The sequence below is a fragment of the Hibiscus syriacus genome, unplaced genomic scaffold, assembly GCF_006381635.1.
Source record: "Hibiscus syriacus cultivar Baekdansim isolate YM2019G1 unplaced genomic scaffold, ASM638163v2 tig00110258_pilon, whole genome shotgun sequence".
In the NCBI taxonomy this organism is placed as follows: Eukaryota; Viridiplantae; Streptophyta; class Magnoliopsida; order Malvales; family Malvaceae; genus Hibiscus; species Hibiscus syriacus.
The window spans coordinates 917867-943350 of NW_024062649.1; the positions used below are offsets into that span (position 1 = coordinate 917867).

Consider the following 25484-nt stretch of genomic DNA (forward strand, 5'->3'; position numbering starts at 1 on the left):
CAATGCTTCTTTAATTTCACGGAGAAGACGCATGATGTTCTCGACGTCTCCTAAAGACGCATGATGTTTTCGACGTCTTTACGTTAGCACTATAACAAATGTTCTATTTCAATAAATAATCTTTCGAGAGCATTATATAGGGAACTTTTTTCCTAAAATATTATTCAAGTATTTTTGTCAATTGAGGTATGATGAGAAATTTAAGATATACAAGTCACTAATTACGAGAGAAATCTACTTTAAGTAACGATCTTTTAATTTTAATGATGGTAATTTAAATTTAATTAAATCGATTAATAAATTAAAATCATTAATTCTATAACAATATAATAAAAATTAACAAGATTAGTTTTTATTTAAATCGTTTAAATGGGTAAAACATAAACCTTTGTATTTCAAAATTTTGATTAATTAAGTTTTGCTTGTCCTCTGTACTTTGAAAAATATATTCCTGGCATTAGTCTTTTTCATTACTTTTAATATTTAAAGTCACTAACATTTATTCTTCTAGTACGGTGGGAATCATGGAAACTAAGAAAGTAGAATTGATGGCTATTTCAATTGCATTTAGATATGGTAACGCATTTCAATTGCATTTAGATATGGTAACGCAGTCTTAATATACGATTAAAGAAATATATTATTGATTTTATTATTATTTTTTTAACAAAAAGGTAAAAAATTACCTAAAACATTAATGTTTTTTAATATTTTCGGTAAAGTGTCCAATAATAACAAAATCGATAAAAAAATAATGTTTTAAGTAGCGTTTTACTGGATATGTTAATAAAACCGATAAAACGTCTAATAATAACAAAACCGGTAGAAATAAAAATATTTCTGATGATTTTTTACCGGTTTTGTTAAAAAAATAATAACAAAACTGGTAACGTCTTTCCTTAACCGTATATTAAGGCTGCCGCACGTGAGAGTTTCCCAATGGAATGAGAATAGAATTTTGCTTGGTTACACTCTAGTTTTGGTATAATAATTTTTATCTTAATTTTAAAAAAAAATTAGTTCACTCTCTCGATTAAAAAAATTGTATACTTAATCTTTACTTGATTTTAAAATTTTAAATAAAAAATACGAATTAAGTGATTTTAGTGGAGGACCAAGCTATTAAGAAGGTGGCAGGGGCTCTTGCCCATCCTAAATTTTTTGATGTAATAGCATTTTAAGTCTTATTTAATTTAAATATTAGTTAAATAAAACTTTTGTCTCTCCCGATTTTTTTTTATTTAAATATTTCATTTAACCTTGTTCTTTCATTGTAAAGAAAATTAGCCCCGTCCAATATTTGATCCTAGCTCCGTCTCTGACTTCATAGGTTAAAGGATGTGTGTTCGTCGTCAAATGATTGAGAGTTTTTCGAGCACATACTATCACTTGTAATCATTCTAAATTAATAAAAAAATTAAATAAAAACATGAAACGTCCCACTAAAAAAATTAATAGAAAATTTAATTGAGTGGTTTCACCTTATCTAATCTTAAAATTATAACATAAAATTTTTTAATTAAAATTAATTTTTTTTAAATTTATTAGTGACAATTGCATCTTTGAAATTTTTAAATTTTTATATAATTTAAATATTTTATTTTTATTTTTTAGTAATTTAATTTATTACCCTCTAAAATTTTATAATCTCTCATCTCTAAATTTTTAATATAATTTCTTAAAAAAGTATAGTCTTAATATAAAATCATATCCATATTCACATATATGTACATATAATAAATATATATCTACAAAAAAATTGGAGTATTGTAACTATTTTTTTGATTAATTTAAGAGGACGAATCTCAGATCTAAGGTATTTTTTTTCTTCCATTTAGGTGTAGGGAAATTTTTTTAACGATGCCTTAGGGGCTGTTTGTTTGCCTCTTAATGGAACCATTCAGCGCTGAATGTTGAATGATTCAGCATTCAGCGTGTTTGTTTCGCACCTCTGAATGATTCAGTGCTGACTGATTCAGCAAAACAGTGTTGAATGATTCAGCACAGAAGTACATTATGAATGATTCAGAGTCAGTAAACAAACAACATGTCACATTCAGAGCTAATTCATCCAGAGCCTCTGAATCATTCAACATTTGAATCATTCAGCATTTGAATCATTCAACGCTTAATCATTCTAAAGTAAACAAACAGCTCCTTAGTCTTTGTTTCATATTGTATTTACTTTCGTAATATAATATTAATTACCCTTTTAAAAAAAAAAGATTCGCGACCATTTGATAATGAATGTTCAAATACCCTTTAATCTATGGTATACGAATTTAGAATCTCCTTAGATAACAATCATTCTTTCAACTAAAGTAACTTGATTCGTATAATTAAATATTATAATTAAATCTTGATCTAAGATACATGAATATAGAATATAGAAAAATGACCTGGAAGGCACACTGACTCGTTCCAAAGTCCTATTAAATGGCCTATATATAGGGCTCTAAATGAGACGAGAAAAATCGTGAGTTACTCGAGATTGACTCGATAAAAGTTTGATAAATACTCAACTCGAGTTCTAACAAATCGAAATATATTATTTGATACTCGACTTGAAAAGCTAGTGAGTAGCTCGAAAATATTATATATTAAGATTTTATTTTTTTTAAATAAATTATTAATAATATTAGCATTTATATGTTGATTTTTTTTTAAATGTAGGATAAGATTTTCATGTATTCAAGATTCAGGTTCGAGTTTCAGTTTGAGACTTCAAGCGAGTTAAGTTTAAGATTTTTTTTCCATTTCGAGTTTTTATGAGTTTCAGTTCATGGTTTCAAGTTCAAATCGAGCTTGAAAATTTTAAACTCGAAATTTTTCGAATTGAGTTTCATTTTAAAGTTTTCGAGTCAATCGAGTTCAGCAATAATCGTTTACCGGTCTAATGCTTAGGGCTCATTTCCAACATAACATACATACCATAAACATGTCTTAGCACCGAAATAACATACACTGACAACAATCCTAGAATATATCATGCTTACTAATATGGCAACATTTAGGCGTAGGGATAGAATGACTCTATGGATTCTATTTGATCCGATTATATAAAGTTGAATGTTTAGTTTTTAAATTTGATTTTTTGTCGATTTTTTAAAGATGAAGTCGAGTTGGATTCAAGTTTAAAATAAAAATTTTTATCTTATTCGACCTAAAAAAATGTAACCATCTCTAATATATTTAGGCATAATTACAATAATGCTCCTATCTCTATAGTTTTTTTCCAATTAGGTACATGTTTTATCGAATAAAAATGAATATATATATATACATAGGGTTAATATCCATGCACAAACTGAGTGAACAGTGCATGTTAGACCAAAAACACATCTTTAAGGTACAAAAATAAGTGTTTAAACTGTCTTAAAAATTATATTAGTGGTTAAAGAATTTTTTGTTAAAAATAAGTGTTTAAAGATTTTCTGTTATATTTTTAGGTACCAACCATTAAAAAACCTCGTTAAATCCAAAAACAAATAAAAGTTCAATAGATCAAAAACTTTTGTTTGAACATCCAAGAAAAGCATCAATGATTAAATGAATTAAGAGGTAAATACAATTTCAAACCCCAAAACGATTTGGAGGTGAAGAAGAAGTAGAACCTACCATTGGAGCCATCTCAACATTCTTAACATGCATCCCATCATGACCATCATCATCATCATCACCATCACCATCACCATCACCATCACCATCATGCTCCAAATCCTTCATCATCCTATTCTTAACATACATCCCATACACATAAGAACAAAAGCCCCACCCGCACATCACGGTGGAAACAGCCTTAATCCCACCGAAATCATCCCTATAAACCACCACCCCACCCACCACGTTCATCATCAGCAACGCCGTCATGCAGATCGCCCCGGTCAACGAACACGTCAAGAACACCATCCCCGCCGTCCCCATGAAACAAAGCTGCCAACTAACGATGTTCGAAACCACCGTCACCCAATAAACCCCCTCCCCTTTATCTAACACCTGCACCGCCTCCCTCTTCATCTCCGTAAACCCACCGTCGAACGCCATACCGACGCTCGCCAACGCCGTCGCGGCAACCTCCATCACCAGCTGCATTTCCATCACCATCGGATAACAATACACCTTCTTGTAAACCTAAACCATCTCCATGATGGGAAGATACACCGCGAAAAGCAAGCCCGCACCGATGGTCGCGAAGTACCCGATGAAGTACTTGGCTCGGGTTAAACCATGGGGCTTATCGTTGCTCGATTCCAAGGCTAACAACACAGAAGATAACGTTAACAAGATGACACAGTTCAGGTTCATGAAAGTGATCTTCTGCTTCACGATGAGTACAGATAGGATCAGATTGAACACTAACTGAGATGATAAAACGAGAGACGAAGTCGACACAGGGAGATACGAGATCCCCCATGCGAAAAGAAGATTGTTTATGCCTAAAATGAAGCCAATGAAGATCGACAAGGCTAAGATCCTTGGAGTGAAACGAGTGAAGGGTTTACGTTCAGTGGATTTGAAAACATAGTAAGGAAGAAGAATGGGGATTACAAGCAATGGAAACCCAGCAGATTGAACCCAGGTCGAAACTCATCGGCTCGAGCCCTTGTGTTCGAAATAATACTTAGACAGCAGGCTCGAAGACAAAGAACCAACGAAGAGGAAGGCGTAGTTGAGCAGCAAAAGAGGGAGGTAGCCATTGTTTTTCATGGATTTTTGGTCTGGTTCATTGGTCTGGTTTAGGGTAGAAGTATTAGAGTTGTTCATGGTGACGAAAATGGATATTTTTTTCCTCTTTTGAGGGTCGAAGGCGATGGTGATTTCTTTGGATTGTGGACTAGATTTTAAAGGAGATGAAACCGCGGGGACGAGTCTGAAAAGCACGGTTGACAAGTGGTTTAAAAGCATTGGGTTCGAGATGAACCGTAACGTATGTTCATTAAAAGGCGAGGGGAAGAGCAAAAGGTAACCAAAACTACATAGGAATTGGTGAAAAAGAAAAATATAATCTACCAACACTCATTCGAAGTCTAAATTTTGGGTAAAGTACTCAAATTGTCCCCATATTACACGGAAATACTATTTTGAGTCTCTTATCTATTAAAAATTATAAAATAGTCCTTTTAACTATATATTGTTATTTGTTGAGTCCCTCAACTATTAAAGGTTACAAAATAATCACTCGACTATTCATATACTCCAAATTCATCATTTTTAGTTAAAAATTGACGACTATCTAAGTTGGACGTTAATTTATTAACTGAGATATGATAAAATATAATCCCAAAATTATTTAAGTTTTATTTTGTTAATTAAACGTCTGTTTACATTATGTCATCAGCCCAATACATTATGTGATTAAAATTTTAGTATGGATCCAATTTAAAAATATATATTAGGTTTAGTATGGATAAAATTTAAAAATATATATTAGGGTCAAAGGTTAAATGGCAATAAATCATGGACTTGTCTGACAAAAACAAGAGTCTGAGTCGACCAAAAGGTAGAGAAAATACATTTCCTTTTTGGTGATAGGAGCTGGTCAAACAGGTCAGCTTCATAATAAGGTTAACTTACACCTGAAACCACAACCTCACATTTTTAATATTATTAAAAAAAGTATTCATTTAATATCAAGTCAAAACTCGATGACTCATCGAGTTTTAGTCCGTTTTAATATCTAGAATTTGATTCATTAAACCGGTTTAAGTTATTAACATCAAGTTTAAAGTTTAGGCTTCTGATAGTTGTTTTGAAATGATATATTTATGTAGATATTGAGCCTAAACAAGTTCCGGAATAATCAAAGGATTATAATCGAATCAAAGCAAGGCTAAGGTGAGTGCAATTTAAATTGTACTTATGTGATTGATCAAACATTGGCTTGCGATGAGTCAATGATAGAGTTACTATGGTAAGAAGTAAATTATATAATGTTATGTGATTACTCTGTGTGCATTAGTACATAGAAATGGATGTATGTTTATATGTTACATGATTTACATGCTTACATGAAAATGCAACATATGATATTAGATATGTGCTTACACATACATTTGATATGTGATAGAAGAGAAGGAACATGTGATTATGAGATCAAGGATTACACGTACATGTGATACGTGACTGAAAAGAAAAGATATGTGTTTATAAGAGAAAGAATATGAATAAGTAATGTGGACGGTCATAAATGATAATGCCCATGTTATGTGATATGAGAGCTAGGGGTATAGTTGGCATGCCAAGGGTCGAGGGTTACCTATGTTCTTCGGGACATATGGACTGTTTACCTATGTTCTTCGGGACATATGGACTGTTTACCTATGTTCTTCGGGACATATGGACTGTTTACCTATGTTCTTCGGGACATATGGACTGTTTACCTAGGTTCTTCGGAATCTATGGACTGGTCCTTCGGGACATTGATCGAACTGTGGTGACATCATATGTGTGCACAACCTCAATGTACTCACATACCTTAAGTTCTCACTAGTGTACATGGGCTAATAAAGTGATTAAACAAGCATACTGAATGTGATATGTATACGATGGGTTTATAAGTGGTTTGAAATGTGTTACATGAACCGTATGATGTTATGTGTGTTTCTTAATGATAATGATGGTATATGTTTATGTATGATTTATGTTATATGAAATATTATATTTTTTTATATGCCTCACTAAGTCAACGACTTAGCTGTGATTGTTTCACACGTAGGTTTCGAGAAGAGTAAAGAGTAATGCGAAGCAAGACAGGTCAGTTCTCCTTACCAAATGTCAGATCAGAAAATATATGTATTGTATATAGAGTGTAGTTGGTATGTAGTCTAAAGATAAAAATTGTATGAACTCTGATATATTTTGTAAATGTTTTGAATAAGTTAAATGTTATCAAAGTTTTTAAATTACTCACTATTTTATACGAATAAATGTTTGAAAAGTCAATGTGACACTTCAGACTCGTATCCGGGTTAGATACGGGTTGGGGGTGTTACATTTAATGGTATCAGAGCTAAGGTTTAGCCGATTCTCGGCATAAACCGAAGTCTAAAGTGTAATAAAATGTGTACATGCCAACATAGAGTGAAAAATTTCTGATCTGATAGGGTAAGGAGTGTGCTGTCTTGTTAATAGAGTTAAATTGTTATGTGATATAAGATAAGTGAATACTGAGAATGAGTTATGAGATATATATATATATATATATATATATATATATATATATATATATATATATATATATATAGATAGATGATATGTGAACATATACAAATGACATACGTTATATGATATGAATTGGATGATCATATGCACACGTGATATGTAATAGAAGTAAGGATATGAGCACATGAATATATGAGAGCTTCCAAAGTGAAGCACAAGGCGATAGACCTGAGGGTAATAGCATTCACCTGCCCTGGCCAGGCAGGGAGAAGAGCGAAAACCTCAGGGAATGTCTGTATAAGATTAGAGGATGATTCATGATGTTGAATGATATTCCGATGTGTTTTTAATTGTATACTTCGTTAACTCATAGAATGAATTTATCGAAATAGTTAAAAGAGTTATGAGCACCCGATCTCAAGGGTGAATTTGGGGAAGGCTCTGTTGTTACAGACCTTTGGGTATATGATATGAAGATAATGCTAGAAGATGTTCATTTCTCCATAGTGGAGAAATTAAATTGAGAAGTTTGTTATTATGTGGATAAGATGGAATATGGTGAACGAGTGTCACCATAAGGATGTTAAAAGATCAAGTGACGCGGTTATTGTTTGTAAAAGAGTTTGTATTCTAGATGGAAATAGTTAGCATTGGCTAACAAGAGTATGTGATGAAAATGTAATGGAATTATAATATATTGACAGGTTATGATAACCAAATATGAAGAGGATTTGGATATAGTTGTATAGTTTGATCATTGTAAGGTGTTGTGGTGAAGAAGATAAAGATTTGTATGTTTAAAGGAAATACAAGTATAATAGATGATAAGAATGAGGTTCTGTACAAGTAAGGTTGATTATCAAAGTTATGAAAAGATATAGTTTAGTTATATTATAAGAAGATTTTGATAATGAAAGGATTAAAAATGATAAATGATTATAAGAAAGTGCAGATTATAAGTTTGATTAGAAGTAAGAAAAGTATGTAAGGTTATATGAAGAGATTATGTGTATCGTAATACAGACAAGGATGAAAGATTGAGCAAAAGTTTGGATTGTGGTGAATTAATTAGGAAATGAGGAAAGAAATCAATTGATTGATTTTTGATTTTGAGTGATAAGAATTGATGTTACTGTCTACAGGATAAGTAACATTATATGAATGAAATCAGAGTTATGAATTTGAAACAAAGGGATAGTATTGTGTATAAGAAAGAGTGTGGAGATGATAAGGATTTGTACTTTAGAATGAAAGAGTTAGCGTTGACTAACAAGATTTTGTGATGAAATTGTATTGGATATAGTTGTATATTTTGATTACGTAAATGTGATAAGTGAATGAAGTGAGGATTCGTATGGAAGTGTAAATGATAAGTTCGATATAGAAACCCGAAAAGTGTGCAAGGTGATGTGAAAATATTGTTTGACTCCTTAAAGTATATGTTTAATCAGAATTGAAGAAGATTTAAAGTTGAGTTTTGGTCAAATGATGACGAAATACAAGTTTGGTATGGTTATAAGGTAATTAGAGAGTTATGAAGAAATAGATGGATTTCTGATATAGAGTGATGAGATGGATGTTACTGTCAACGTGATGAGTGACATTATATGGAATTTTAGAAAGGTCAAAGGAAAAATGCATAATCGAATGAGAGAAAAGACAACAATGGATTGGTATTACTGGTTATTGTTTATATGATAAGCAACAAAAGATGAATGTATAAACGAAAAAGATAGTTGGAAAATTAAAGGATTGAAAAGTAAGTTTCTGATGATGACAAGAAAGAATAAGTCAGGGAAGCAACATAAGAACATTAGAAGATATGTTCTTATTAAGATGTTCAGTGAAAATTCGAGGGCGAATTTTCTTAAAAGGAGGGGAGATTTGTAACATCCCAAAATACGGGTTAGTGACCAAAATTGTAAAATTTCAGAATATGGTGATTAAAGTATAATAGTTTAATAGTTTAATGATTTGTTCGGAAATATTTCCTAAAAGTTTATAGTAATTATCCAAAGAATTAAAGGGCAAAATAGTCATTAGACTTAAAAATTATAATTAAATGATATATATATATGGATAAGGATGGGAGATTTTCCAGAAATCTCTTCTCTCTTTTCTTCTTCATTTCCTCTTCTCCACGTGTGAAGCCAAGCAAAGGTGAGTTTTCTCTTGAGCTGATTATGTGCTGAAATTTAAGTTTAGTTTTGATTATTAGATGCTAAGTAAGATTAAGGAAGGATTAATTTGCTTTAAAACAACAAAATGAAGAGTTTAGGAGGATTTAAAGATTTGGAGTTTTTGAATGAAATATCGAAATAAAGTTTATATTGAGAATTGAAAGTTGAATTTGACTTGTCATCAAGTTAATTAAGGGATAGGAAGTGTTAGAATAGGAATTTGAACATGTTGCAAAACTAGTATAATTTTTGCAATTACATAGGAATGACTAGATTTGAAGTTAAAGAAGTGATTATGGAATAGAAATAAGTTTAAGTATGTGTATTAAAGTTAGGAGTATTAAAGGAAGTGAAATAGGAAGGTTTGAGTTGAAAATTGATGATTTTCGAGCTTAGAATACAATTTCTGGGTAGAGGGAACCGATACCCTATGAATGGGAATCGATTCCCCCTCTTGAACGAAAAATTCCAGTATGTTCAGGGGGTATCGATTCCCCTGGGGGGGTATCGATTCCCCCTAAATGAAAATATAGAATTTGATTCATTAAACCGGTTTAAGTTATTAACATCAAGTTTAAAGTTTAGGCTTCTGATAGTTGTTTTGAAATGATATATTTATGTAGATATTGAGCCTAAACAAGTTCCGGAATAATCAAAGGATTATAATCGAATCAAAGCAAGGCTAAGGTGAGTGCAATTTAAATTGTACTTATGTGATTGATCAAACATTGGCTTGCGATGAGTCAATGATAGAGTTACTATGGTAAGAAGTAAATTATATAATGTTATGTGATTACTCTGTGTGCATTAGTACATAGAAATGGATGTATGTTTATATGTTACATGATTTACATGCTTACATGAAAATGCAACATATGATATTAGATATGTGCTTACACATACATTTGATATATGATAGAAGAGAATGAACATGTGATTATGAGATCAAGGATTACACGTACATGTGATACGTGACTAAAAAGAAAAGATATGTGTTTATAAGAGAAAGAATATGAATAAGTAATGTGGACGGTCATAAATGATAATGTCCATGTTATGTGATATGAGAGCTAGGGGTATAGTTGGCATGCCAAGGGTCGAGGGTTACCTATGTTCTTCGGGACATATGGACTGTTTACCTATGTTCTTCGGGACATATGGACTGTTTACCTATGTTCTTCGGGACATATGGACTGTTTACCTATGTTCTTCGGGACATATGGACTGTTTACCTAGGTTCTTCGGAATCTATGGACTGGTCCTTCGGGACATTGATCGAGCTGTGGTGACAGCATATGTGTGCACAACCTCAATGTACTCACATACCTTAAGTTCTCACTAGTGTACATGGGCTAATAAAGTGATTAAACAAGCATACTGAATGTGATATGTATACGATGGGTTTATAAGTGGTTTGAAATATGTTACATGAACCGTATGATGTTATGTGTGTTTCTTAATGATAATGATGGTATATGTTTATGTATGATTTATGTTATATGAAATATTATATTTTTTTTATATGCCTCACTAAGTCAACGACTTAGCGTGTGATTGTTTCACACGTAGGTTTCGAGAAGAGTAAAGAGTAATGCGAAGCAAGACATGTCAGTTCTCCTTACCAAATGTCAGATCAGAAAATATATGTATTGTATATAGAGTGTAGTTGGCATGTAGTCTAAAGATAAAAATTGTATGAACTCTGATATATTTTGTAAATGTTTTGAATAAGTTAAATGTTATCAAAGTTTTTAAATTACTCACTATTTTATACGAATAAATGTTTGAAAAGTCAATGTGACACTTCGGACTTGTATCCGGGTCGGATACGGGTTGGGGGTGTTACACTAACAAACTTAAAATTATCAAGCTTGACCCAAACTTGAAATAAAAAATCGAAGCTCGAATCGAACTCGAAAAAAATGAAGCTTGACTCGATATCAAAAAACTTGAACTCGAAATGTTATCAGACTTAGATCGAACTCGAGCTCAAACCTAAACTTTAAGTACATGAAAAATGTGCATTGCACTTTTTTATAAAAAAAATTGTTATTAATAATTTAAAAAATAAAAAATAATATATTTTATCAAGTTTCTCGTGAGCTTTTCAAGTTGAGTATCAAGTAGTTTATTTAGGCTTGTTAAGAACTCGAGTCGTATCTAAGCTCAAATTAAGTCCATTTAAATAAATGCTTAATCAAATCAAACTCGAATAACTCACGATTTATCTCATCTCAAACCCTAACGATAACCCAACGTTTGTGAATTACGATCTTATGAATATAGTTCATATGGATAATAACGAATCATTGATTAATCTTTTGAGCAATACATTTTTTTCTTGTTTCTATTCCTATAGTGTTGGTGCTAAAAAAAAGGGGAAGATGTGTAATACTAAGGGTAAATTACATGATATATCACTGAATATTTGGTGTTGTAGTGTTTATATCATTAAACTTTAATTTCCGTTTTAATTATATCGTTAGACTGTTAAATCATTAACGATACGATAACGTGACTAATGACTACTGACATGGATACTACATCAAAACGATTTCGTTTGAGAATTATCATTAAAAACTATTCACTTAAAAATAAAACTCACATTCAATATAACTTTGTCAAAACATGAATATAACAAAAATCTAAGGAATAATAATTCAATCACTCCATGCAAGCATCAAATCATATAATTAAATTAACTAAACTATCTATTAGATGTAATACATAGGTTTTAATTTTCTTGAAAATATAGAGAAATATATACATATATTTTAACATATAATCCTTATCCAAGAGGTAAAATACCTTTTCAAACCCCCAAGTGATTAGGAGGTGAAGAAGAAGCTATAGTTTGAGTCATAGCAATGGAATTAACACCAAGATGATGGTCATGGTTATGAATATCGGGTCGGGTATTTGTAATTTCTGTAAAATTCGAATCCGGGTTCAAATACTTCATCATCTTGCTCTTAGTATACATCCCATACACATAGGAACAAAAGCCCCAGCCACACATCACGGTGGAAACAGTCTTGACGCCACCGAACTCGTCCCCATAAACCACCACCCCACCCACCACGTTCATCAGCAGCAGCGCCGTCATGCAGATGCCTCCGGTCAACGAACACGTCAAGAACACCATACCCGCCGTCCCCATGAAGCAAAGCTGCCAACTCACGACGTTCGAAACCACCGTCACCAAATAAACCCTCTCCCCTTTATCAAACACCCCACTCCCTTCCCTCTTCATCTCAACAAACCCACCGTCGAACGCCATCCCGACGCTCGCCAACGCCGTCGCGGCAACCTCCATCACCAGCTGTATTTCCATCACCATAACATAACAATACACCTTCTTGTACACCACCTCCATGATAGGAAGATACAACGCGAAAAGCAACCCCGCACCGATGGTCGAAAAGTACCCGATGAAGTACTTGGCTGGGGTTAAACCATGGGGCTTATAGTTGCTCGATTCCAAGGCTAACAACACAGAAGATAACGTTAACAAGATGACACAGTTCAGGTTCATGAAAGTGATCTTCTGCTTCACGATGATCACAGATAGAATGAGATTGAACACCAACTGAGATGATAAAAGAAGAGACGAAGTCGACACAGGTAGATAAGAATTCCCCCACGAGAACATCAGGTTGTTTAAGCCTAACATGAACCCTATGAAGATCGACAATACCAGAAGCTTGGGGGTGAACCGAGTGAAGGGTTTACGTTCAGTGGACTTGAAGACATAATAAGGTAGGAGAATGGGGATTACAAGTAGAGGAAACCCGGCAGATTGAACCCAAGTCGAAACCCATCTGCTCGAGCCCTTGTGGATGAAATAATACTTAGACAGCAAGGTCGAAGACAAAGAACCAACGAAGAGGAGGGCGTAGTTGAGCAGCAAAAGAGGGAGGTAACGCTTGTTTGACATGGGAACAGCCATTTGGTGAGCTCCATTGGAGTTGTTCATGGTTGGTTTTGGTTTTGGTGATCAAGACGATGGAATTTACACCCATTTTTCTACTAATATGGCTGTGGTTTCTTCGCACCAGTCCGTTGTGTTGGGAAGTATGAGAACAAGAAAATCTGGGCTTGATGCCAAAGGACCTGAGATAAAGGAGTGAAGCCACCCCTTCCATTGGATTTGAAATTCTTTTATTCCATAGTACACGACTCCACTTGCTTTTTTCAACACAGCATCTGATTTCTTGCTTTAAAATATAATTCCAAACGTGCCTATTTTAGACATCGATGAAAATAAATATAATCCAACCAACTAATCGGCTTATTTAACTCATGGTTGATTGTATTATAATTACACTTAATTTTTTATTAAAAAAATTTAAAAAATTAGAGTATAACGATGTTAAATTAGAGGGATTGTAATTATGGACGTTGATGTCGGTTCATCTTTTCTGATATAGATTGAGAAGGTAAAATTGTTTGGATGGGGTGTTGAAGAAAAGATTCGTTATATCATAGACAGAGTCATGATTCTAGTTTAAGGAGTCAAAATATAATTAACAATAAAAATGGGAGTGACAAAATCAAAATAAACCAAAACTTGAAGGGTCTAAATATGTATTTATCCCTATATATATATTTTTTAATAATAAAACAAATGGAGAATTGTGGCCTCCTGAAACTATAAATAGTTCCTTCACTAGCTGGTATAGGGCATGGGAGAATTATTTTCTCAAAAAGGATGATATGAACAGTACACATTGGAATACTAGGGAGCACGGCACATCTTCGATTTCGTCAAGGAATACGCATGGACTGCAATGCTTCTTTAATTTCACGGAGAAGATGCATGAATACTAAAGACGCATGATGTTCTCGACGTCTCCTAAAGACGCATGATGTTTTCGACGTCTTTACATTAGCACTATAACAAATGCTCTATTTCAATAAATAATCTTTCGAGAGCATTATATAGGGAACTTTTTTCCTAAAATATTATTCAAGTATTTTTGTCAATTGAGGTATGATGAGAAATTTAAGATATACAAGTCACTAATTACGAGAGAAATATACTTTAAGTAACGATCTTTTAATTTTAATGATGGTAATTTAAATTTAATTAAATCGATTAATAAATTAAAATCATTAATTCTATAAAAATATAATAAAAATTAACAAGATTAGTTTTTATTTAAATCGTTTAAATGGGTAAAACATAAACCTTTGTATTTCAAAATTTTGATTAATTAAGTTTTGCTTGTCCTCTGTACTTTGAAAAATATATTCCTGGCATTAGTCTTTTTCATTACTTTTAATATTTAAAGTCACTAACATTTATTCTTCTAGTACGGTGGGAATCATGGACTCTAAGAAAGTAGAATTGATGGCTATTTCAATTGCATTTAGATATGGTAACGCAGTCTTAATATACGATTAAAGAAAGATATTATTGATTTTATTATTATTTTTTTAACAAAAAGGTAAAAAATTACCTAAAACATTAATGTTTTTTAATATTTTCGGTAAAGTGTCCAATAATAATAAAGTCGGTAAAAAAATAATGTTTTAAGTAGCGTTTTACTGGATATGTTAATAAAACCGATAAAACATCTAAAAATAATAAAACCGGTAGAAATAAAAATATTTCTAATAATTTTTTACCGGTTTTGTTAAAAAAATAAGAACAAAACCGATAACGTCTTTCCTTAATCGTATATTAAGGCTGTCGCACGTGAGAATTTCCTAATGGGATGAGAATAGAATTTTGCTTGGTTACACTCTAGTTTTGGTATAATAATTTTTATCTTAATTTTAAAAAATTTTAGTTCACTCTCTCGATTAAAAAAATTGTATACTTAATCTTTACTTGATTTTAAAATTTTAAATAAAAAATACGAATTAAGTGATTTTAGTGGAGGACCAAGCTATTAAGAAGGTGGCAGGGGCTCTTGCCCATCCTAAATTTTTTGATGTAATAGCATTTTAAGTCTTATTTAATTTAAATATTAGTTAAATAAAACTTTTGTCTCTCCCGATTTTTTTTATTTAAATATTTCATTTAACCTTGTTCTTTCATTGTAAAGAAAATTAGCCCCGTCCAATATTTGACCCTAGCTCCGTCTCTGACTTCATAGGTTAAAGGATGTGTGTTCGTCGTCAAATGATTGAGAGTTTTTCGAGCACATACTATCACTTGTAATCATTCTAAATTAATAAAAAAATTAAATAAAAACATGAAACGTCCCACTAAAAAAATTAATAGAAAATTTAATTGAGTGGTTTCACCTTATCTAATCTTAAAATTATAACATAAAATTTTTAATTAAAATTTATTTTTTTTTTAAATTTATTAGAGACAATTGCATCTTTGAAATTTTTAAATTTTATATAATTTAAATATTTTATTTTTATTTTTTAGTAATTTAATTTATTACCCTCTAAAATTTTATAATCTCTCATCTCTAAATTTTTAATATAATTTCTTAAAAAAGTATAGTCTTAATATAAAATCATATCCATATTCACATATATGTACATATAATAAATATATATCTACAAAAAAATTGGAGTATTGTAACTATTTTTTTGATTAATTTAAGAGGACGAATTTCAGATCTAAGGTACTCTTTTTCTTCTATTTAGGAGTAGGGAAAATTTTTAACGATGCCTTAGGGGTTGTTTGTTTGTCTCTTAATGGAACCATTCAGCGCTGAATGTTGAACGGTTCAACATTCAGCGCGTTTGTTTCGCACCTCTGAATGATTCAGTGCTGACTGATTCAGCAAAACAGTGTTGAATGATTCAGCACAGAAGTACATTATGAATGATTCAGAGTCAGTAAACAAACAACATGTCACATTCAGAGCTAATTCATCCAGTGCCTCTGAATCATTCAGCATTTGAATCATTCAACGCTTAATCATTCTGAAGTAAACAAACAGTTCCTTAGTCTTTGTTTCATATTGTATTTACTTTCGTAATATAATATTAATTACCCTTTTCAAAAAAAAAGATTCGTGACCATTTGATAATGAATGTTCAAATACCCTTTAATCTATGGTATACGAATTTAGAATCTCCTTAGATAACAATCATTCTTTCAACTAAAGTAACTTGATTCGTATGATTAAATATTATAATTAAATCTTGATCTAAGATACATGAATATAGAATATAGAAAAATGACCTGGAAGGCACACTGACTCGTTCCAAAGTCCTATTAAATGGCCCAAATATAGGGCTGTAAATGAGACGAGATAAATCGTGAATTACTCGAGATTGACTCGATAAAAGTTCGATAAATACTCAACTCGAGTTCTAATAAATCGAAATATGTTATTTGATACTCTACTTGAAAAGCTAGTGAGTACCTCGAAAATATTATATATTAAGATTTTATTTTTTAAAATAAATTATTAATAATATTAGCATTTATATGTTGATTTTTTAAAAAAATGCAGGATAAGATTTTCATGTATTCAAGATTCAGGTTCGAGTTTCAGTTTGAGACTTCAAGCGAGTTAAGTTTGAGATTTTTTTTCCATTTCGAGTTTTTATGAGTTTCAGTTCATGGTTTCGAGTTCAAATCGAGCTTGAAAATTTTAAGCTCGAGATTTTTCGAATTGAGTTTCATTTTAGAGTTTTTGAGTCAATCGAGTTCAGCAATAATCGTTTACCGGTCTAATGCTTAGGGCTCATTTCCAACATAACATACATACCATAAACATGTCTTAGCACCGAAATAACATACACTAACACAACAGTCCTAGAATATATCATGCTTACTAATATGGCAACATTTAGGCGTAGGGATAGAATGACTCTATGGATTCTATTTGATCCGATTATATAAAGTTGAATGTTTAGTTTTTAAATTTGAATTTTTGTCGATTTTTTAAAGGATGAAGTCGAGTTGGATTCAAGTTTAAAATAAAAAAATTTATCTTATTCGACCTAAAAAAATGTAACCATCTCTTATATATTTAGACAGAATTACAATAATGCTCCTATCTCTATAGTTTTTTTCAATTAGGTACATGTTTTATCGAATAAAAATGAATATATATATATATATATATAGAGGGTTAATATCCATGCACAAACTGAGTGAACAGTGCATATTAGACCAAAAACACATCTTTAAGGTACAAAAATAAGTGTTTAAACTGTCTCAAAAATTGTTTTAGTGTTTAAAGAATTTTTTGTTAAAAATAAGTGTTTAAAATTTTTTCCGTTATATTTTTAGGTACTAACCATTAAAAAAACTCGTTAAATCCAAAAAAAAAAAAGTTCAATAGATCAAAAACTTTTGTTTGAACATCCAAGAAAAGCATCAATGATTAAATGAATTAAGAGGTAAATACAATTTCAAACCCCAAAACGATTTGGAGGTGAAGAAGAAGTAGAACCTACCATTGGAGCCATCTCAACATTCTTAACATGCATCCCATCATGACCATCATCATCACCATCACCATCACCATCATGCTCCAAGTCCTTCATCATCCTATTCTTAACATACATCCCATACACATAAGAACAAAAGCCCCACCCGCACATCACGGTGGAAACAGCCTTAATCCCACCGAAATCATCCCTATAAACCACCACCCCACCCACCACGTTCATCATCAGCAACGCCGTCATGCAGATCGCCCCGGTCAACGAACACGTCAAGAACACCATCCCCGCCGTCCCCATGAAACAAAGCTGCCAACTAACGATGTTCGAAACCACCGTCACCCAATAAACCCCCTCCCCTTTATCGAACACCTGCACCGCCTCCCTCTTCATCTCCGTAAACCCACCGTCGAACGCCATACCGACGCTCGACAACGCCGTCGCGGCAACCTCCATCACCAGCTGCATTTCCATCACCATCGGATAACAATACACCTTCTTGTAAACCTAAACCATCTCCATGATGGGAAGATACACCGCGAAAAGCAAGCCCGCACCGATGGTCGCGAAGTACCCGATGAAGTACTTGGCTCGGGTTAAACCATGGGGCTTATCGTTGCTCGATTCCAAGGCTAACAACACAGAAGATAACGTTAACAAGATGACACAGTTCAGGTTCATGAAAGTGATCTTCTGCTTCACGATGAGTACAGATAGGATCAGATTGAACACTAACTGAGATGATAAAACAAGAGACGAAGTCGACACAGGGAGATACGAGATCCCCCATGCGAAAAGAAGATTGTTTATGCCTAACATGAAGCCAATGAAGATCGACAAGGCTAAGATCCTTGGAGTGAAACGAGTGAAGGGTTTACGTTCAGTGGATTTGAAAACATAGTAAGGAAGAAGAATGGGGATTACAAGCAATGGAAACCCAGCAGATTGAACCCAGGTCGAAACCCATCGGCTCGAGCCCTTTTGGTTGAAATAATACTTAGACAGCAGGCTCGAAGACAAAGAACCAACGAAGAGGAAGGCGTAGTTGAGCAGCAAAAGTGGGAGGTAACCCTTGTTTTCATGGATTTTTGGTCTGGTTCATTGGTCTGGTTTAGGATAGAAGTATTAGAGTTGTTCATGGTGACGAAAATGGATATTTTTTCTCTCTTTTGAGGGTTGAAGGCGATGGTGATTTCTTTGGATTGTGGACTAGATTTTAAAGGAGATGAAACCGCGGGGACGAGTCTGAAAAGCACGGTTGACAAGTGGTTTAAACGCATTGGGTTCGAGATGAAACGTAACGTATGTTCATGAAAAGGCCAGGGGAAGAGGAAAAGGTAACCGAAACTACATAGGAATTGGTGAAAAAGAAAAATATAATCTACCAATAACTCATTCGAAGTCTAAATTTTGGGTAAAATACTCTAATAGTCTTCAGATTACACGGAAATACTTTTTTGAGTCTCTTATCTATTAAAAATTATAAAATAATCCTTTTAACTATATATTGTTGTTTGTTGAGTCCCTCAACAATTAAAGGTTACAAAATAGTCAATCAACTATTTATATGCTCCAAATTCGTCATTTTTAGTTAAGAATTGATGACTATCTAAGTTGGACGTTAATTTATTAACTAAGATATGATAAAATATGATCCCAAAATTATTTAATTAAATGTCTGTTTACATTATGTCATCTGCCCAATACATTATGTGATTAAAACTTTAGTATGGATCCAATTTAAAAATATATAATAGGGTCAAAGGTTAAATGGCAATAAATCATGGACTTGTCTGACAAAAACAAGAGTCTGAGTCGACCAAAAGGTAGAGAAAATACATTTCCTTTTTGGTGATAGGAGCTGGTCAAACAGGTCAGCTTCATAATAAGGTTAACTTACACCTCAAACCACAACCTCACATTTTTAATATTATTAAAAAAATTATTCATTTAATATCAAGTCAAAACTCGATGACTCATCGAGTTTTGGTCCGTTTTAATATCTAAACTTTAAATTTTTCAAAATCATATCTAAAATTCAGTTTTTGTTTCAGTTTAGTGTCACCTTTCAAAATTCAACGTTAAATTTTGAATTTTTTTTAAGTTTAGACACTAAAATTGACCAAAACTGATAGTTTAAATACTAAGCACGTTAAGTTTTTAACAGCAGGATACTAAAATAAAATAAAAACTAAACGTTAGGTATAATTTTGAAAACATTAAAAGTTTAAATACTAAAACATACCATAAATGATAGTTTATGTACTAGATGTGTAGTATTTGCTTATTTATAACAACCAAAGATTCCCTAAAAACATTTTAAGATTATTTTAGTAATAATTTATATTTTATAAGGAAATACTTTATCTTTAAAGATTCCCTCTGTAATGTTTTTACCAAATTTAATTTAAATTAATTCATTCGGTACAAATAAGGAAATGTTTTCACATGCAAACACATGGTGTGCAGTAAATACTAATAATAAGATAAATATAGATAAATCAACTTGTTCTTTAATACACCAAGTCCTAAATTTATAAGTAGATTAAAGAATTTATAAAAATCGGGCCGAGTTATTCTAATTTTTGTTTAAATTTAATTTTAAATATTTATACGGTTACGGTACTAGTTGATTCAAATTAAAACAATTTTTTATAACCATATATATTCGTATTTTTCATATGCAATATACATATATCCTGAAGATTTAACAGACTCGACTCGAATTTGAAAATAAATATATTGATTACTAAAAAAATTCGAGTTGTTAGAGTTATATTTTGTAACTTGACTCGAATTTGTTTCTTTAATCAAGTCAAATCGAGTTTTTTAATATCAAATTGAATCGTAAAATTTATTTTTTGAGTTAAGTTTTACTCACCCAATTACACTTTAGAAGCTTTGGGGATTATTTAATTGGAAAATTTAATTAGCCCATTTTATATATAAAAAGGGCCTAACAAAACTGTTTCCCTCTCCAAAGCTAAATAGCCCATTTATATAAGGAAAGAGTACAAGGACCGAATGTATAATTAAACCAGTTTCCAATTCAATACTCGACTCAAACTGAAAAATTAATGCAATAATTACTAAAAAAATTGAGTTATTCGAGTTATATTTTATAACTCGATTTGAATGTAAAAAATTTTCGAGCCGAATTGAATTTATGAAATTACATCTTGAAGTTAATTCAAGTAAAAAAATAAATTCTCAAATCAAGTCGAATTTTATTGTTTCATACTTATAAAACACGAGGGACCAAAAACATAATTTAAACTCACTATAAAACAAAACCTGGATCAGCTATCGAAGTTTACGATCAAATCCCTCGATTATCTGCAATCCTCAATTTTTGCCTTTCTGCAACTGAACCAATTCAAATCCTTCATCTTCATCTTGTTCACAAACCATGAACAACAACAATCCTCCAAAACCCGTGTTTTTGACCAAAGCCCAACGCGAACAGTTAGCTCTCCAACGCCTCGAAGAGCAACGCGCCCAACAGAAACGCAGCCTTGAAGACCTCCATCGCCCCACCAACGGCCACATCACCAACCGCTCCGATTCCACCTCCACTAAACCCTCCTCTGATTCAGACCGACGCGACCGCGACCGCCAGCGGGAGAGGGATCGGGAATCCGATCGGAGGAACAGGGAGCGCGAGCGGGAGGAGGAAGCCAAGGCGAGAGAACGGGCGAGGTTGGAGAAGTTGGCTGAGAGGGAAAGGGAAAAGGAATTGGATTCGATTAAAGAGCAATACCTCGGATCGAAGAAGCCCAAGAAAAGGGTTATTAAACCTAGCGAGAAATTTAGGTTTTCTTTCGATTGGGAAAACACGGAAGACACTTCGAGGGACATGAATTCTTTGTATCAAAACCCTCATGAGGCTCAGCTTTTGTTCGGCAGAGGGTTTAGGGCTGGAATGGATCGGAGGGAACAGAAGAAGCTCGCGGCCAAGAATGAGAAAGAGATGAGAGATGAGATTAGGAAAAAAGATGGGATTGAAGAGAAACCCGAAGAAGCTGCGGCGCAGAGGTTAAAAGAAGAAGCAGCGAATACTTACGATACTTTCGATATGAGGGTCGATAAGCATTGGTCTGATAAGAAGCTCGAAGAAATGACTGAACGAGATTGGAGGATTTTCAGGGAAGATTTCAATATCTCCTATAAAGGGTCGAAGATTCCTCGCCCGATGCGGAGTTGGAGCGAGAGTAAGTTGACTCCCGAGTTGTTGAAAGCAGTGGAGAGAGTTGGGTATAAGAAGCCTTCACCCATACAAATGGCTGCTATTCCTTTGGGATTGCAGCAAAGGGATGTGATTGGGATTGCAGAGACAGGCTCAGGTAAGACTGCTGCTTTTGTTCTGCCTATGTTAGCTTATATATCTAGATTGCCACCTATGAGTGAAGAGAATGAAGCCGAGGGGCCTTATGCTGTTGTCATGGCCCCGACTCGTGAGCTTGCTCAGCAAATTGAGGATGAAACTATGAAGTTTGCTCATTATTTAGGTATTAAAGTAGTTTCCATTGTCGGTGGTCAATCGATAGAGGAACAAGGTTTTAGGATTAGACAAGGGTGTGAGGTTGTTATTGCTACACCCGGTCGTTTACTGGATTGTTTAGAGAGGCGGTATGCTGTGTTGAATCAATGTAATTATGTGGTTCTGGATGAGGCTGATAGGATGATCGATATGGGTTTTGAACCCCAAGTTATGGGTGCATTGGATGCTATGCCATCTAGTAATTTGAAACCGGAGAATGAAGATGAGGAGCTTGATGAAAAAAGGATTTATCGGACTACTTATATGTTTAGCGCGACGATGCCTCCAGCTGTGGAGCGGCTAGCTAGGAAGTATTTGAGGAATCCTGTTGTGGTCAATATTGGTACTGCTGGAAAGGCTACTGATTTAATTTCTCAACACGTGATCATGATGAAGGAATCAGAGAAGTTTCCAAGATTGCAGAAGTTGCTCAATGATCTTGGGGATAAGACCGCGATCGTGTTTGTCAATACTAAGAAGAATGCTGATACTATTTCCAAGAATCTTGATAAGTCAGGTTATAAGGTAACGACTTTGCACGGTGGAAGGTCACAGGAGCAGAGGGAAATCAGCCTAGAGGGTTTTAGGGCCAAGAGATTCACTGTCCTTGTTGCTACAGATGTTGCAGGGCGTGGAATTGATATCCCCGATGTGGCTCATGTCATAAACTATGACATGCCTGGCAATATCGAAATGTACACACATCGTATCGGAAGAACAGGACGTGCAGGAAAGACAGGTGTAGCCACGACATTTTTGACTTTCCACGACACCGATGTCTTCTTTGATCTTAAGCAGATGCTCGTTCAAAGCGGCAGCCCCGTGCCTCATGAACTGGCAAAACATGAAGCTTCCAAATTCAAACCAGGATCGATTCCAGATAGACCTCCCAGGCGCAACGACACTGTTTTTGCTCATTGAGAAACTCAGGAGCTTTTATTGGTATGTAAAACACGAATACCCTAATTTACTCCGCTGTACCGTGGTATTTTACTTGCCAAAGTATCCATCATTTCTGCTACAACTGTTAATTAGTCACTAGAGGAGTATTACTTGACAATCGAAAACATATAGTTTGGAATTATTTTTAATTCTGATCTTTGATTGCCATTATATATCTTCTCTGGGATTGTAACATATATAACTGCTATAATGATATTGTGGCTTGCTAGACTGTTTATGTATGTAACTTCTAATTTTGATATTTGGCTTGGATTGGAGAATTTAGTTTTAGGATATTTGAGTGGAAAAAGAACCATATGATCAAAGCATAATGCAGGTGCAGAAGTGAAGAAGAAATATGTGTATATATGGGAAAATTATTCCATACACAGTTGGAAAAAAATCCACAAACAGGGTTGAATGAATGACACGTGGCATTAGGGTGTTTAGGGTTTAGGGTTTGCTTTTAGGGTTTTGGGAAGACACGTGGCAGTATCTAAACATTGTTTGTGGAATTAAAATATTGGCATAATGCCAATAATAGCCCCCAACGTTTATCAAAATTATCACTTTGACTCCCAATGTTTTACTTTGAGACAAAAAGCTTTCTCTATAGATGAAAACCATTAGTTAATACGATTAACGTTGTAAAATAGGAGTTTTTTAACTTAAAATAAAACATTAAGTGCCAAAATATCCTAAAAATAAGGGACAAAATGATTATTCTATCAAATGTTAGGGGTTTTTTTACCTATTAAATGTTTGGGGTTTTTTTACCTTAAAATTAAAATGAAATGGTAGTGGCCAAAATGTTCCAAAAAAAATAGAATAGGAGAAAAAATAATCATTTTAATAAACATTGGGAGTTAATTTTAGCATTAGACCTAAAATATTCTACTGATAGTGTGTTAAATGCTAACCCATATTTATTATAGTTTGAGTATCAAATACTAACCCATATTTATAGTTTGGTATATATGAATGGCGTTAGTGGTTTGCATGACAATGTGTGACTCGTGCATTTTGTTTCATTTTTCAAACTCTTAATTGCAACATAGGTGTCTATCTATACCTATCTATATCTCTTTTTAGCTTTAGGTACCTAAATATTTTTGTGTTAAAATAGGTGCTTAAAACTTTTTTTAGCCGGAATAGGTGCCTATTTATTTATGCTCTAATGTAAATACTAGGTCCAAATGTTTTAACCAAAATATTTTTTATTTTCCATTTATACCCCTTCATTTTCTAAAATTGATAATCTTAGGTTTAAGATTATATGATTTGAAAAATAATGATTTTTTAATGGACCTAAAAGATTGATTTAAAATAATCATGGAATAAAATATTAAATACTATTGTCTTGACAAAAATATAAAAAAAATATTTTTTTCTAATAATTTTAAGGATGAATCGTTTAACCAATGAATAAACAATAATTACAAAATAAATAAAACTTGGACAGAAAGCAAGGTTTACAATTCAAAACCTCAACAAAGGAAGTAAACTGGTCAACAATCAAAGTTTTCTATTAAAAGTGAACCTCGAAAGACATGGATCCTTCGTACCAATACCCTAATGAGAGACGATATAGTGTCGGAGTGGATCGGAGGCAACAAGAGAAGTCGTTTTTTTAGGAGGGCCGGTTTTTCTCCGTCTACATCGACTTATATATCTAGATCGTAGAACGAGAGGTATTATGTTGTTGCTTCGGCAGCCCATCGAGAACTGTTATGTCGAAATGACAAGTGAACTTGGTCGGCGAATTAGGGTACCAAAGTCGTTAGGACATGGAGAAGGAACTGTTTTTGGTCATTGTAAGTACCAAAGTCGTTAGGACATGGAGAAGGAACTGTTTTTGGTCATTGTAAGTGATCGTTATGCAGGGAAGTGTACGGTACAATATTATGAGTAGTTTTCACGAGGGATAGTCATTTTATCCGAACTCGACGTGTTTTAGTCCGATCTACAACCGTCCCTATGTTAGAGGATTTGTTGATCATGTTTAATGTAATTTTCATGTCAGATGTTATATTAATATGATAGGTGGGCTGGAGACTTGGAGTTGAGTAAAGGGGCAGTTAATGTAAGCAAGTGGAACCACTAGTGTCCGGCTTCTCTCTCCGCTTAGTGTCGCGTAAGAATGTAATCGAGTCTTTAACGAGCTAAAACGAATTATTTACTATTTAACTCAAAAAAATCGTGAACAACTCGGAAAAAAATATATTAAAATTTAAAAAATTGAATTATTAATAATATTAATATTTATGTGTTTATTTTTTTTAAAATATAAT

The 25484-nt window shown here is 33.1% G+C and overlaps 2 protein-coding genes and 2 pseudogenes across 2 annotated transcripts; 1 reads left to right on the top strand and 3 right to left on the bottom strand.

Annotated features, from left to right (window-relative positions):
* Positions 1–3573: 3573 nt before the first annotated feature.
* Positions 3574–4764, bottom strand: LOC120115183 (annotated as a pseudogene).
* Positions 4765–12153: 7389 nt separating this feature from the next.
* LOC120115184 (probable purine permease 4) lies at positions 12154–13278 on the bottom strand. The gene has a single exon (XM_039135953.1). The coding sequence runs from the start codon at positions 13276–13278 to the stop codon at positions 12154–12156; it is 1125 nt and encodes a 374-aa protein (XP_038991884.1).
* A 4400-nt stretch (positions 13279–17678) lies between these two features.
* Positions 17679–18850, bottom strand: LOC120115185 (annotated as a pseudogene).
* A 2169-nt stretch (positions 18851–21019) lies between these two features.
* On the top strand, positions 21020–23455 carry LOC120115126 (DEAD-box ATP-dependent RNA helicase 21-like). Its single transcript, XM_039135887.1, has one exon. It carries the CDS (start codon positions 21121–21123, stop codon positions 23170–23172), a length of 2052 nt encoding a protein of 683 aa, XP_038991818.1. The 5' UTR covers positions 21020–21120; the 3' UTR covers positions 23173–23455.
* The last annotated feature ends 2029 nt before the right edge of the window (positions 23456–25484 follow it).

Excerpts from the sequence above, each read along its gene's own strand:
- LOC120115184 (XM_039135953.1), bottom strand. The coding sequence starts at position 13,278 with ATGTCAAACAAGCGTTACCTCCCTCTTTTGCTGCTCAACTACGCCCTC.
- LOC120115126 (XM_039135887.1), top strand. The coding sequence starts at position 21,121 with ATGAACAACAACAATCCTCCAAAACCCGTGTTTTTGACCAAAGCCCAA.